The 14,793-nt window shown below is 43.4% G+C and overlaps 1 protein-coding gene across 7 annotated transcripts in view; it reads right to left on the bottom strand.

Annotated features, from left to right (window-relative positions):
• Window positions 1-2,113: 2,113 nt before the first annotated feature.
• Window positions 2,114-14,793, bottom strand: part of LOC110535150 (SH2/SH3 adapter protein Nck1) — a 118,737-nt gene continuing 106,057 nt past the window's right edge. For 6 of the 7 annotated variants that reach the window (XM_090189214.1, XM_090189215.1, XM_090189213.1 and 3 more), the window contains 2 exons: window positions 4,714-5,468; window positions 2,114-2,818 (listed from right to left, as the gene is read on the bottom strand). In XM_090189214.1, coding sequence (XP_090045340.1) covers window positions 2,618-2,818; window positions 4,714-5,468 — 956 coding nt within the window. In that variant the 3' untranslated portion in view covers window positions 2,114-2,617. Of the gene's footprint in view, window positions 2,819-4,713; window positions 5,469-10,412; window positions 11,301-14,793 lie in introns of those variants that run through there. The other variant, XM_090189216.1, reaches the window with a different exon arrangement.

Genomic DNA, 14,793 nt, shown 5'->3' with positions numbered 1-14,793 from the left:
CCCTCTTGTTCCCTCCTCTTGGTCCCTCCTGTTTGTTCCCTCCTCCTGTTTGTTCTCTCCTTCTGTTTGTTCTCTCCTCCTGTTTGTTTCCTCTTGTTCCCTCCTCTCCTCTCTTGTTCCCTCCTCTCCTCTCTTGTTCCCACCTCTCCTCCCCTCCTCTCCTCTCGTTCCCTCCTCTCCTCTTGTTCCCTCCTCTCCTCTCCCATTCCCTCCTCTCCTCTTGTTCCCTCCTCTCCTCTCCCATTCCCTCCTCTCCTCCTGTTCCCTTCCATCCTCTCTAGCTCTTTATTCTTTCTGCTCTTTGTTTTATTGGGTCATTTTCCATTCCTCCTCTCCTCGGAATTCCCCATTCATCTTCCCTCTGTCCGGTCCAACTCACCCCAGCTGGAGAAGACATCATCACGCCATTGCAGCCTGAACCAGGAACCAGCCTTCTGAATCTTTACCGTTGTTGGCTGGCTAGGTATCTCACTGAACCCCCAGACCATATCACTGCTGTTGGCTGGCTAGGTATCTCACTGAACCCCCAGACCATATCACTGCTGTTGGCTGGCTAGGTAGCTCACTGAACCCTTAACCTCTGACCTCAACTAGACAGAACAGAGAGGAGAGCAGAGCTCCAGAAACAAATCCTCTCCTCTCCTCTCCTCCAACAACACGGGGGCATTGTCACGCTGAAACAGGAAAGCCCCCCCCCCCCCCCCCATAACCCAAATCATCCTCCAACAACACGGGGGCATTGTCATGCTGAAACAGTAAAGGGCCTCCCCCCCATAACCCAAATCATCCTCCAACAACACGGGGGCATTGTCACGCTGAAACAGGAAAGGGCCCCCCCCCATAACCCAAATCATCCTCCAACAACACGGGGTCATTGTCACGCTGAAACAGGAAAGGCCCCCCCCCCATAACCCAAATCATCCTCCAACAACACGGGGGCATTGTTACGCTGAAACAGGAAAGGGCCTCCCCCCCCATAACCCAAATCATCCTCCAACAACACGGGGGTATTGTCATGCTGAAACAGGAAAGGTCCTTCCCCCAACTGTAGTCACAAAGTTGGAAGCACAGAATCATCTAGAATGTCATTGTTTGCTGTAGCGTTAAGATTTCCCTTCACTGGAACTAAGGGGCCTGAACCATGAAAAACAGCCCCAGACTATTGTTCCTCCTCCACCAAATTGTACAGTTGGCACTATGCATGTGGGGAGGTAGCGTTCTCCTGGCATCCGCCAAACCCAGATTCATCCATTAGACTACCAGATGGTAAAGTGTGATTCATCACTCCAGAGAACACGTTATCACTGCTCCAGAGTCCAATGGCGGTGAGCTTTACACCACTCCAGCTGACGCTTGGCATTGTGCATGGTGATCTTCGGCTTGTGAGCGGCTGCTCGGCCATGGAAACCCATTTCATGAAGCTCCCGACGAACAGTTTTTGTGCTGACGTTGCTTCCAGAGGCAGTTTGGAACTCGGTAGTGTTGGAACCGAGGACAGACCATTGTAACGCGCTTGGTGCTCCCGTTCTGTGAGCTTGTGTGGCCTACCACGTCGCGGCTGAGCCGTTGTTGCTCCTAGCCGATTCCACTTCAAAATAACAGCACATACTGTAGGTATAGTATTTTACTGCTCTGTAATTCTGGTTTGGATAACCTTATTTACTGTTATGTATTGATTTATATCTCACATTATTTTTCGCTCTTCATGTGATGCAGAACGCCGGAAGAATTATCATTTAATTACCACAGTGAATTATTGTAATGTGTCAATTAATCCCATAAGGGATGGGTTGCCAATTGGCTATTTGACACAAAAATAACATTACATTCATTCATTAATACAGTTGACCGGGGCAGCTCTAGCAGGGCAGACATTTGATGAACTGACTGGTTGGAAAGGTGGCGGTGCCACGTTGAAAGTCACTGAGCTCTTCATTCTACTGCCAGTGTTTGTCTATGGAGATTGCATGGCGGTGTGCTCGATTTTATACACCTGTCAGCAACGGGTGTGTCTGAAATATCCAAATCCACTAATATGAAGGGGCGTCCACATCCTGCTGTACATATAGTGTATCAATAACTATGATGGGTGAAATTAAACCAATCAATAAACTTTGGTCACTTAATCATTTTTATTTAGGTTGAGCAGTTAGGAGAAGTCTGATTATTGTCCACCACATATCAGTTGTTGTACGACGTTGAAAGAGTTAAGACCGACAACGACACAACAAGTCTGTTGAAATGTGTAGCTAGGCTACATTCTGGATCGTCGACCAACGACCAAACCGCCTCATCACTACGACTCCTTGTTGTTTGAGTTCAAAACATCACCTTTTTTTTTTTTAAAGAAACTTAAAAGAATATATATATATATATTATAAACAGAAACAGCCTATATCTAGAAGATGGCATTATGACCTAGAAGAAGTAAACGCATGATCTGGGTAAGATAGGATGATTTACATAAAGGAGAGTCCAATGTCCTTTTCTCCCTCTCCACTTCTCTCTTCCTCCCCCTTTCCTAATGGAATGATCACGGCTCCCGGCTCATAGGAAGTCCTTGTGATGTGTAAAAGTTTGTCAGTGTGTGTGTGTGTGTGTGTTTAAGAGTGTGTGATCAAGAGGCAGCCAGGGCCTTAACCAGGTAGAGCTTGTCTCCCTGCTCGCTGGTGAAGATGGGAGCCTTCTTGTAGTGATCCACCAAGTCCTCCAGAGAACTGAACTTCCTCTGGCCAATGCAGTACAAACCATCCTTCAACTGAACCTTGAAATGCTTGTTCTTCCCCTGGGCCTTCAGAGAGATGGAGAAATCACTGGGCTGGTGGGTGGAAAGCAGGGGAAGGGTGGGAGAGAGAGAGAGAAGGGAGGGGGAGACAGAGAAACATAAAGAGAGAGAAAGAGGGAGGAGGGTAGACAGGGAGGGAGGGGGAGAGAGAAACAGAAAGAGGGAGGGGAGGGAGGGGAGGAAGAGAGCGAGAGAGAAGAGGGAGGGGGGGAAGAGGGAGAGAGAAAAGAGGGAGGGGGGGAGAAACAGAAAGAAAGAGAAGAGGGAGAGAAGGGAGGGTGGAGATAGAGAGAGAAGAGGGAGAGGAGAGAGGGAAGGAAGGAAGGGAGGGAAGGAAGGGAGGGAATAGGGAGAGAGAGAAGAGAGGGTGGAGACAGAGAGAGAAGAGGGAGAGGAGAGAAGGTAGGGAGGGAAGAGGGAGAGAGAGAAGAGGGGAGGGAGAGAGAGAAGAGGGGGGGAGAGAAACAGAAAGAGAGAAGAGGGAGAGAAGGGAGGGTGGAGACAGAGAGAGAAGAGGGAGAGGAGAGAGGGAAGGAAGGGAGGGAAGAGGGAGAGAGAGAAGAGGGGGGGAGAGAAACAGAAAGAGAGAGAAGAGAGGGTGGAGACAGAGAGAGAAGAGGGAGAGGAGAGAGGGAACGAAGAGGGAGAGAGAGAAGAGAGGGGGTCAATAAAAGCTGTAAACTGAGCAGACAGTTAAAACACAGGGCTCAGCTGGGATGTTGTTAATCATCCTGCGATATGAAATGAATCCCCAGCTCTGAGACATTGTTCCTACAGTCCTTATGTCACCACTAATACCTCCACCCTCTCTAACCGCTGACAGCTCTACAGCAACATTACACTAACCACCTCAGGTCAACACAATGCAGGAATGATGGCAGCAGACAGGCTGAACTGTCAGGATCATGACAGAGTAGTAATGGAGCTGTAGACGTAAAGACAGACGGCAACTCAAACGTTGAGATAAACAGATGGAAGAGATGACCTATCGTTTGCTCTAGACCTTCTAGATGAGTGTGGGATGTCTCTGATGAGGAAGTCTACACTGAGCTACAGGTGGCTGTATAGTTCTCTATAGATTAATGTATAGCTCTACAGATGGCTGTATAGCTCTCTATAGATTAATGTATAGCTCTCTACAGATGGCTGTATAGCTCTCTACAGATGGCTGTATAGCTCTACAGATGGCTGTATAGCTCTCTATAGATGGCTGTATAGCTCTCTACAGATGGCTGTATAGCTCTCTACAGATGGCTGTATAGCTCTCTACAGATGGCTGTATAGCTCTCTACAGATGGCTGTATAGCTCTACAGATGGCTGTATAGCTCTCTATAGATGGCTGTATAGCTCTCTACAGATGGCTGTATAGCTCTCTACAGATGGCTGTATAGCTCTCTACAGATGGCTGTATAGCTCTCTACAGATGGCTGTATAGCTCTCTACAGATGGCTGTATAGCTCTCTACAGATGGCTGTATAGTTCTCTACAGATGGCTGTATAGTTCTCTACAGATGGCTGTATAGTTCTCTACAGATGGCTGTATAGTTCTCTACAGATGGCTGTATAGTTCTCTACAGATGGCTGTATAGTTCTCTACAGATGGCTGTATAGTTCTCTACAGATGGCTGTATAGTTCTCTACAGATGGCTGTATAGTTCTCTATAGATGGCTGTATAGCTCTCTACAGATGGCTGTATAGCTCTCTATAGATGGCTGTATAGTTCTCTATAGATGGCTGTATAGCTCTCTACAGACGGATGTACAGCTCTCTACAGACGGATGTATAGCTATCTACAGATGGCTGTACAGCTCTCTACAGACGGATGTACAGCTCTCTACAGACGGATGTACAGCTCTCTACAGACGGATGTACAGCTCTCTACAGACGGATGTATAGATGGAGTTATAGATAGCAGTCAGGACTCACCGATGACTCAGAGTCTCTGATGAGGAAGTCTCCCTCCACTCCTCTCTGGTTGAGAGCCACCTCTGCCTGATGACGCGTCACCTTGCCATAGTACCACGGCTTCCCAGCAAACCGCCCCACCGTGGCCGGAGAGATGTAGTCACAGTCGGGCGTGGGCGGCCCCGCGGGGCCCAGTGAGGCATTCTGGGTAGTAGAGTCCTGCTGGGGAGGCAGCACAGTGACGTAGTTCTTAGGCACTAGTCCCAGCTGTCCATCTGCTTTACGGCACTTCCACCACTCAGGGTCGTTGTCTGGTTTCTCTACCACCTCCATCACCTCTCCCTTCTCAAAGTTGAGCTCCTCGTCATTCCCCGAGCTGAAAGGGTACAGCGCCTGCACCGTGTGGAGTACCCGGTTCCCGTTAGACACACTGTGAACTACTGCCGCTAGCTTCTCCGTCAGCGACCCTGCCGGGTCTCCCAAACCTCCTCCCCCCGCTGTCCCGTCTGCGTCCTCTGTCACGTAGTTGGAGGGGAACCACCCGGAACGCCCCTGGTACCCCCCACGCCACCAGCCGTCGCTACACTTCTCCATGACGATAACGTGGGTGCCCTTGACCAACGAGAGCTCGTCCTCCCGCTCGGCGGTGTAGCTGAACTTGACGAGCGCCGGCAGGTTGAGGTCGTACAGGCGCTCGCCGTTGTCGGAGTACATGTCAGCGTCTGCGTTGGAGGCAGTGTCACGCATCCCCGTTTTCCGCTTCACCTTCCCAATACCTGTTGGGAAACACCAGGAAAGGTTGTTACTGAGAGGGTATTCAGACAGTTATATTATGGTCTGTTAGGAGAGATACACCCTGAGCTCTTATAAAGAGTAATTCTGATACCTGTGTGATCGGTAATATAACAATAAATGCTATATGCCAGTGTTTCCCCTCAGTAGGTGGAGTAGCTAGCCAGGCTGAACAATCTCTATATTGGTGGCCTCTGGTTTACTGGTCTGGTATCTCAGGCTTGTAAAAGGGGAGGTTATTTCAAATCAGACAGACTTTTTGATTGGTTCTCATACAGTATGCGCGCTATTAGCATGCGCAACACCCCCTACGCTTCCTCATAAATTTGATACGCCCCCATTAGATAGGTAAACAAGCTAAGCTAAAGTTAGTCTAGTTAGTCTAGCTAGGCTAGTTAGGCTATTTAGTCTAGTTGGTCTAGCTAGTCTAGCTGGTCTAGCTGGTCTAGTTAGTGTAGTTAGTCTAGTTAGTCTAGCTGGTCTAGTTAGTCTAGCTGGTCTAGTTAGTCTGGCTAACTAAAACTGAAAGGAGAAAAACTCAGTGATGGATCTTTCTAAAAAGGAGATACTGCCACAGAGTAACCACCCATTTAGGGATTAAAACAGGAACTAGTAGCGTGTTGAGCCTTTGGGGAGGACGTATTAGTGGTCTTGCCAACAGGCTTTGGGGAAAAGCCTAATTTCCCAGCTAGCTAGCTCTAGTCTTCAAGAAGCTAGGAAAACAGCCTTGAATTCTGACAGTCATGACCCTGCTAAAGACTGTGGTGGACGGAGGACACAAATCCGCCAGGCAACAGCCCTGGGTCTGAGTGGTGGTTCTGGAGGAAAACAAGAACGCTATATGAGAGGGTGCATGAGACCTTGTCTTCGAGAAGTCTGGAAATCTGGTTGAGGAAGACTGGGTGAGATGAATAGGCCTCTGTCCTATACTGCTCAAACATCTGAATCCTTCTGGATGAAGTCCATATGACTAATGGTATGTACAACGATCAACAAATGTACTTCAACAATATAGAATGTTACTGTGATGGATACATGTCAGTGTTCTAGAACTGTACTTCAACAGTATAGAATGTTACTGTGATGGATACATGTCTGAGTGTTCTAGAACTGTACTTCAACAGTATAGAATGTTACTGTGATGGATACATGTCTGAGTGTTCTAGAACTGTACTTCAACAGTGTAGAATGTTACTGTGATGAATACATGTCAGTGTTCTAGAACTGTACTTCAACAATATACAATGTTAATGTGATGGATACATGTCTGAGTGTTCTAGAACTGTACTTCAACAGTATATAATGTTACTGTGATGGATACATGTCAGTGTTCTAGAACTGTACTTCAACAGTATAGAATGTTACTGTGATGGATACATGTCTGAGTGTTCTAGAACTGTACTTCAACAGTATAGAATGTTACTGTGATGGATACATGTCTGAGTGTTCTAGAACTGTACTTCAACAGTGTAGAATGTTACTGTGATGAATACATGTCAGTGTTCTAGAACTGTACTTCAACAGTATAGAATGGTACTGTGATGGATGCATGTCAGTGTTCTAGAACTGTACTTCAACAGTATAGAATGTTACTGTGATGGATACATGTAATGTCTGAGTGTTCTAGAACTGTACTTCAACAGTATAGAATGTTACTGTGATGGATACATGTCAGTGTTCTAGAACTGTACTTCAACAGTATAGAATGTTAATAATGATGGATACATGTCTGAGTGTTCTAGAACTGTACTTCAACAGTACAGAATGTTACTGTGATGGATACATGTCTGTGTGTTCTAGAACTGTACTTCAACAGTATAGAATGCTACTGTGATGGATACATGTCAGCGTTCTAGAACTGTACTTCAACAGTATAGAATGTTACTGAGATGATACATGTCTGAGTGTTCTAGAACTGTACTTCAACAGTACAGAATGTTACTGTGATGGATACATGTCTGTGTGTTCTAGAACTGTACTTCAACAGTATAGAATGCTACTGTGATGGATACATGTCAGCGTTCTAGAACTGTACTTCAACAGTATAGAATGTTACTGAGATGATACATGTCTGAGTGTTCTAGAACTGTACTTCAACAGTATAGAATGTTACTGTGATGAATACATGTCAGTGTTCTAGAACTGTACTTCAACAGTGTAGAATGTTACTGTGATGGAAACATGTAATGTCTGAGTGTTCTAGAACTGTACTTCAACAGTATAGAATGTTACTGAGATGATACATGTCTGAGTGTTCTAGAACTGTACTTCAACAGTATAGAATGTTACTGTGATGGATACATGTCTGAGTGTTCTAGAACTGTACTTCAACAGTATAGAATGTTAATGTGATGAATACATGTCAGTGTTCTAGAACTGTACTTCAACAGTGTAGAATGTTACTGTGATGGAAACATGTAATGTCTGAGTGTTCTAGAACTGTACTTCAACAGTATATAATGTTACTGTTATGGATACATGTCTGAGTGTTCTAGAACTGTACTTCAACAGTATAGAATGTTACTGTGATGAATACATGTCAGTGTTCTAGAACTGTACTTCAACAATATAGAATGTTACTGTGATGGATACATGTCAGTGTTCTAGAACTGTACTTCAACAGTATAGAATGTTACTGTGATGGAAACATGTAATGTCTGAGTGTTCTAGAACTGTACTTCAACAGTATAGAATGTTACTGTGATGGATACATGTCAGTGTTCTAGAACTGTACTTCAACAATATAGAATGTTACTGAGATGATACATGTCTGAGTGTTCTAGAACTGTACTTCAACAGTATAGAATGTTACTGTGATGGATACATGTAATGTCTGAGTGTTCTAGAACTGTACTTCAACAATATAGAATGTTACTGTGATGGATACATGTCAGTGTTCTAGAACTGTACTTCAACAATATAGAATGTTACTGAGATGATACATGTCTGAGTGTTCTAGAACTGTACTTCAACAGTATAGAATGTTACTGTGATGAATACATGTCAGTGTTCTAGAACTGTACTTCAACAGTATAGAATGTTACTGTGATGGATACATGTCTGAGTGTTCTAGAACTGTACTTCAACAGTATAGAATGTTAATGTGATGGATACATGTAATGTCTGAGTGTTCTAGAACTGTACTTCAACAGTATAGAATGTTACTGAGATGATACATGTCTGAGTGTTCTAGAACTGTACTTCAACAGTATAGAATGTTACTGTGATGAATACATGTCAGTGTTCTAGAACTGTACTTCAACAGTATAGAATGTTAATGTGATGGATACATGTCAGTGTTCTAGAACTGTACTTCAACAGTATAGAATGTTAATGTGATGGATACATGTCAGTGTTCTAGAACTGTACTTCAACAGTATAGATTGTTACTGTGATGGATACATGTCTGAGTGTTCTAGAACTGTACTTCAACAGTATAGAATGTTACTGTGATGGATACATGTCTGAGTGTTCTAGAACTGTACTTCAACAGTATAGAATGTTAATGTGATGGATACATGTAATGTCTGAGTGTTCTAGAACTGTACTTCAACAGTATAGAATGTTAATGTGATGGATACATGTCTGAGTGTTCTAGACCTGTACTTCAACAGTATAGAATGTCACTGTGATGGATACATGTAATGTCTGAGTGTTCTAGAACTGTACTTCAACAGTATAGAATGTTACTGTGATGGATTCATGTAATGTCTGAGTGTTCTAGAACTGTACTTCAACAGTATAGAATGTTAATGTGATGGATACATGTAATGTCTGAGTGTTCTAGAACTGTACTTCAACAGTATAGAATGTTAATGTGATGGATACATGTCTGAGTGTTCTAGACCTGTACTTCAACAGTATAGAATGTCACTGTGATGGATACATGTAATGTCTGAGTGTTCTAGAAATGTACAACAGTATAGAATGGCCTATCTGATGATGTTTTTTTTCACCTGAATGATCTGAATCTAGGATTACAGGGACTCTCCGCAACTATATTCAATGTGCGGGACAAAATTGAGGCTGTGATTAAGAAGTTGGAGCTCTTCTCTGTCTGCATTAACAAGGACAACACACAGGTCTTTCCATCATTGTATGATTTTTGTGTGCAAATGAACTCAAGCTTATGGACAATGTCAAATGTGATATAGCGAAGCACCTGAGTGTGTTGGGTGCGCAATTAAGCAGCTATTTTCCCGAGAAGGATGACACAAACAACTGGATTCGTTATCCCTTTCATGCCCTGCCTTCAGTCCACTGACCGATATCTGAACAAGAGAGCCTCATCGAAACCAGCGGTTCTGTGAAAATGTAATTTAATCAGAGGCCACTGCCAGATTTCTGGATTGGGCTGCGCTCAGAGTATCCTGCCTTGGCAAATTGTGCTGTTAAGACACTGATGCCCTTTGCAACCACGTACCTATGTGAGAGTGGATTCTCGGCCCTCACTAGCATGAAAACTAAATACAGGCACAGACTGTATGGAAAATGATTTAAGACTGAGACTCTCTCCAATACAACATTGCAGAGTTATGTGCATCCTTTCAAGCACACCCTTCTCATTAACGTGTGGTGAGTTATTCACCATTTTCGATGAACAAATAACATTTTATATGTAAGATGGTTAAATAAAGAGCAAAATTATTGATTATTATTATATTATTATTTGTGCCCTGGTCCTATAAGAACTCTTTGTCACATCCCACGAGCCGGGTTGTGACTAAAACTGAGGGTGGGAATTAAGAATCTATAGCCTACTGTTTACCACAGTCAGCAATCTAACAGCAGTATCTTTCTGGAGGGGTCAGGGCTCAAAACAAAAACATGAGGAGCCATGTTGAAAAGGCATTACTTACTATAGATTATAACCCATGTCGACAGTCTATTTTACTAGGGGCCATCACCACTCATAGATAGTGTCTTACTATGTCAGTGTTCTGCCATGGCCAGCGAAGAGCCCGGATCTCAATCCCATTGAGTACGTCTGGGACCTGTTGGATCGGAGGGTGAGGGCTAGGGCCATCCTCCACCCCAGAAATGTCAGGGATCTTGCAGGTGCCTTGGTGGAAGAGGGGGGTAACATCTCACAGCAATAACTGGCACATCTGGTGCAGTCTGCACTGCAGTACGTAATGCAGCTGTTGGCCACACCCGATACTGACTGTTACTTTTGATTTTGATCTCTGGTTTACTTGTCTCGTGCGATACCATGGACATATCACTATGTTGTATGATTTCTGAATTGCTAAGAGCACCACGTGTGTCTGCTGCAGAGGGACCAGAGAGAGCCATGAGGAAACTAGTTTAGCTCATTCATGGAAGTAGAAGAGCTAAAACAAATTGGCTCCCTATTTTTAAAAAAAATGGAGAACAAGCTATGAAGAAAAAATACTGGAGTTTTGATGCAGGTACAGCCATCTAGCAAAACGATACAACAAAATATATCGTAAAAAATAACACCTCGATATGTAACTATTGATTTTCCCCCTAGTGCCCAGTCTAGTGGTTCTACACCCAGCCTCTCTGCCCAGACTGGAGCTTACTAGCTGCCCGACCCCTGGCCTCTACCTCGTGTAGCCTAGCCAGCTCTACCTCGTGTAGCCTAGCCAGCTCTACCTCGTGTAGCCTAGCCAGCTCTACCTTGTGTAGCATAGCCTGGCGGGTTACACCCTAGTAGCCAGGGAGGCTGAGCTGATCTTTGGCAGGGCCCGCGGTGAAAATGGTGTTACCAGATAGGAATGTCTTGGCAGACCAGGCGAGCTCTGACCTCCCCGTCATACCCACACACACACACACACACACACACACACACACACACACACACACACACACACACACACACACACACACACACACACACACACACACACACACACACACACAGAGCTTGGTGAGACATTTGTTGACTCCAACCCTCCTGTAGGAGGGTGTCTCTCCAGGAACAGGGTTGGAGTGAAAACCTACAGGAGGGTCTCTCTCCAAGAACAGGGTTGGAGTTAAAACCTACAGGAGGGTCTCTCTCCAAGAACAGGGTTGGAGTTAAAACCTACAGGAGGGTCTCTCTCCAGGAACAGGGTTGGAGTTAAAAACCTACAGGAGGGTATCTCTCCAGGAACAGGGTTGGAGTTAAAACCTACAGGAGGGTCTCTCTCCAGGAACAGGGTTGGAGAACAACCATCAAATAAATATGGATAATTTCTATCAATCTTTGAAATGTATCAGCCCTTAACAATTCCCAGAATATATTTATATAAACTGTACAGGGCTCTGTAGTATCAAACAGATGCTAGACATTCAGACAGCCATATAATGTTTGTTAATTTGTCCAATTCTAAAATACAGGGGAGTGTACACTATTTAATGCTAACTCAAGAGAACTGGGTATTCAACGATCATTTTATATGGTAAAAGTAAAACATATATATTATGAACAGTGTAGTTCAGTATGTTCGAGTGTGTCTCAGGTGTAGAGACACACAAGTGCAGAGAAATGTAGCTTCAGATTGTTACACCAGATAATGTAATTTACCCGAAGAGTTTTGCAGAAATGTTGTCTATTTCAAGTCTTCTCTAATTGATTGAGACTCCAAAGTGCTGCATGTCATGATGACAGAGACGTGTTTCAATCAATGAGTGAGTTGAAATAGACACAATGGCGGCGCACACCTTGTTGGATAAAATACTGGAGCAAAAAACGTGTTTATTTTAATAACGGAGCATTTTCTAAATTCAAACTGACACCCTGCAACTGAACACAGACGTTTTGTGAGACTCCTGTTTCACCGAATCGAGGACGAAGACGGCATCGCTAAGGTTGGTTGAAGACTCTATGCTACAACAAACAGTACCTATCATTTAACTTCCAGTAATGGACACCAACAATCTGTGGTTAAATCACACTAACTGGTGTAACAGTCTGTGGCTAAGATAACTGGTGATCAGCAGATGATGGGAGAGATGGTCATGATGAAACTGCCATTCACAAAGGAACACACTAAGTTCACGGTATACTTGCACAGCTGTGGGAGGAGTGTTGTCATGATCAAACTGCCATTCAGCTCCTCATGAGTCATCTGCTTGAAATCCAGCATAATGTCTAATCCGTCTAGAGGGATACAGTTCTGCTACAATGACACATAGCAGGCAAAGAAATTATGTTTCAGTATCTAGAATCCATTGCAGGAAGAAGCCCAGGCACCACAAGGTATTGTCTTGAAAACAAAAACTATATTCTATTGTACAGTTTGAACAACAGTTGAACCGTGCCAGCTTAACTTTAACATTAGGGACTAGTTGAACATGCATAAATGTGCACAGGCACAGGGATTACAATTAGACAAATATCTAGCCTAATAGGAAGAAATATGGCATAACCCTCAACCATTGCACAGTGACCAGAACATACACATGAGTATGTAGGCAGACAGCATCTACCTATAGCCATGTCTATCAGGCATGCTCAGGCAAATATTTTGTATAGCTACAGTTATAAAAATAAGAGGTATTTACAATCGAGATATAAAAGATCTCTGATTGTAAAACCTCTTCTATTTTTTGTCATAGATATGGTTACTGGTAGTTGGTTAGCTAGCTAGCTAAGTTAGCAAACAGAAAAATAATTTGATTTCTCCCCCACTGTATGTCAGTCAGCAATACACAATATGGGTTTCAGTAGATAAACTAAAGTTAGCTAGGTGGCTTACAGGAAAAATAACTTACTTAGCTAGGTACCGTATTTGTCATCTGACCTCTTGGTGCTGACATCGGCTGAGGCTTCATCGGTTGAGCTTGTAACTTCAGCTAAATTCAACTCTTTGTTTTGAATCCTCTTCTCTATATTCAGGTTGAAACATGTATGGTTGAATGTCACCATGTAGCTAATAGCTACATGCTCCAATAGCTAATGCTCCATAGTCAAATTCGTGTTGATGAGAGGAATCACTTGAAGCCGTTGAGTGTGGTCAGTTCTTCGAGTTTTGCCCAATGGACTGTTAGTGTCCGCCTCCTTTAAAAAAAAAGGCTGCCTTGGGGGAGGGGCAAGGCCGGCGCACGAAGCACCGCCCAAACAAAGTTGTAGTCTTTCAAACACAGGACCAAATGTGTCTGCTTGTATATTTAGCAATGAATCCGCCGGTAGGAACATCACTGAAAGACATCCAATGGCTCTGTCAAACATGGACAACCACATCTACACAACAAAAACGTATAGTGCGACCAACATAACATTGAGCCTTCGCGAAATGCCACAAAGCAGGACTACATTTATTTTTTAATCTCAGAAGCTGTCAAAGGGTGTATCATTCAGTGTGCGAAGCTCTGACCTTGCCTTCCTCACTGTCCTAGAAATGCCTCAGACATTTAGGGTGTCATATATAGAACTTGGGTTAATATTGGATCTTTAGGGTGTCATATATAGAACTTGGTTCTTTGGATCTTTAGGGTGTCATATATAGAACTCGGTTTAATATCGAATCTTTAGGGTGTCATATATAGAACTTGGTTTAACATTGGATCCTTGGGGTGTCATATATAGAACTTGGTTTAATATTGGATCTTTAGGGTGTCATATATAGAACTTGGTTCTTTGGATCTTTAGGGTGTCATATATAGAACTCGGTTTAATATCGAATCTTTAGGGTGTCATATATAGAACTTGGTTTAATATTGGATCTTTAGGGTGTCATACAGTATATCACAAAAGTGAGTACACCCCTCACACTTTAGTAAATATTTGAGTATATCTTTTCATGTTGACAACACTGAAGAAAGGACACTTTGCTACAATGTAAAGTAGTGAGTGTACAGCTTGTATAACAGTGTAGATGTGCTATCCCCTCAAAATAACTCAACACACAGCCATTAATGTCTAAACCGCTGGCAACAAAAGTGAGTACACCCCTAAGTGAAAATGTCCAAATTGTCTAAAAATGTCTAAAGATCCAGTATTAACCCAAGTTCTATATACAGTATATCACAAAAGCGAGTACACCACTCACATTTTTGTAAATATTTGAGTATATCTTTTCATGTGACAACACTGAAGAAATGACACTTATATTGGATATTTAGGGTGTCATATATAGAACTTGGTTTTATATAAAACTTTGTTTCTACAAGTGTACCAAGGTGAAAATAGTGTTATCACACTGAGCATCAAGGGAATTGACTCCCTCTTGACTTCCTCTTCCTCCACTATTCAAAACAACCACTTTGCATTAAAACAGCATGGAAGCAGAGACTAAATGCTGTATTTGCCAGGCTGGATGCTCAGTCCCACACACACACTCCCTGCCATGCTACTATCAG

Source organism: Oncorhynchus mykiss, chromosome 11 (genome assembly GCF_057628025.1).
Source record: "Oncorhynchus mykiss isolate SJ-2025 chromosome 11, ASM5762802v1, whole genome shotgun sequence".
Lineage (NCBI taxonomy): Eukaryota > Metazoa > Chordata > Actinopteri > Salmoniformes > Salmonidae > Oncorhynchus > Oncorhynchus mykiss.
Note: the sequence above shows the minus strand (reverse complement) of the source record. Positions and strands in the feature narration are given on the sequence as shown.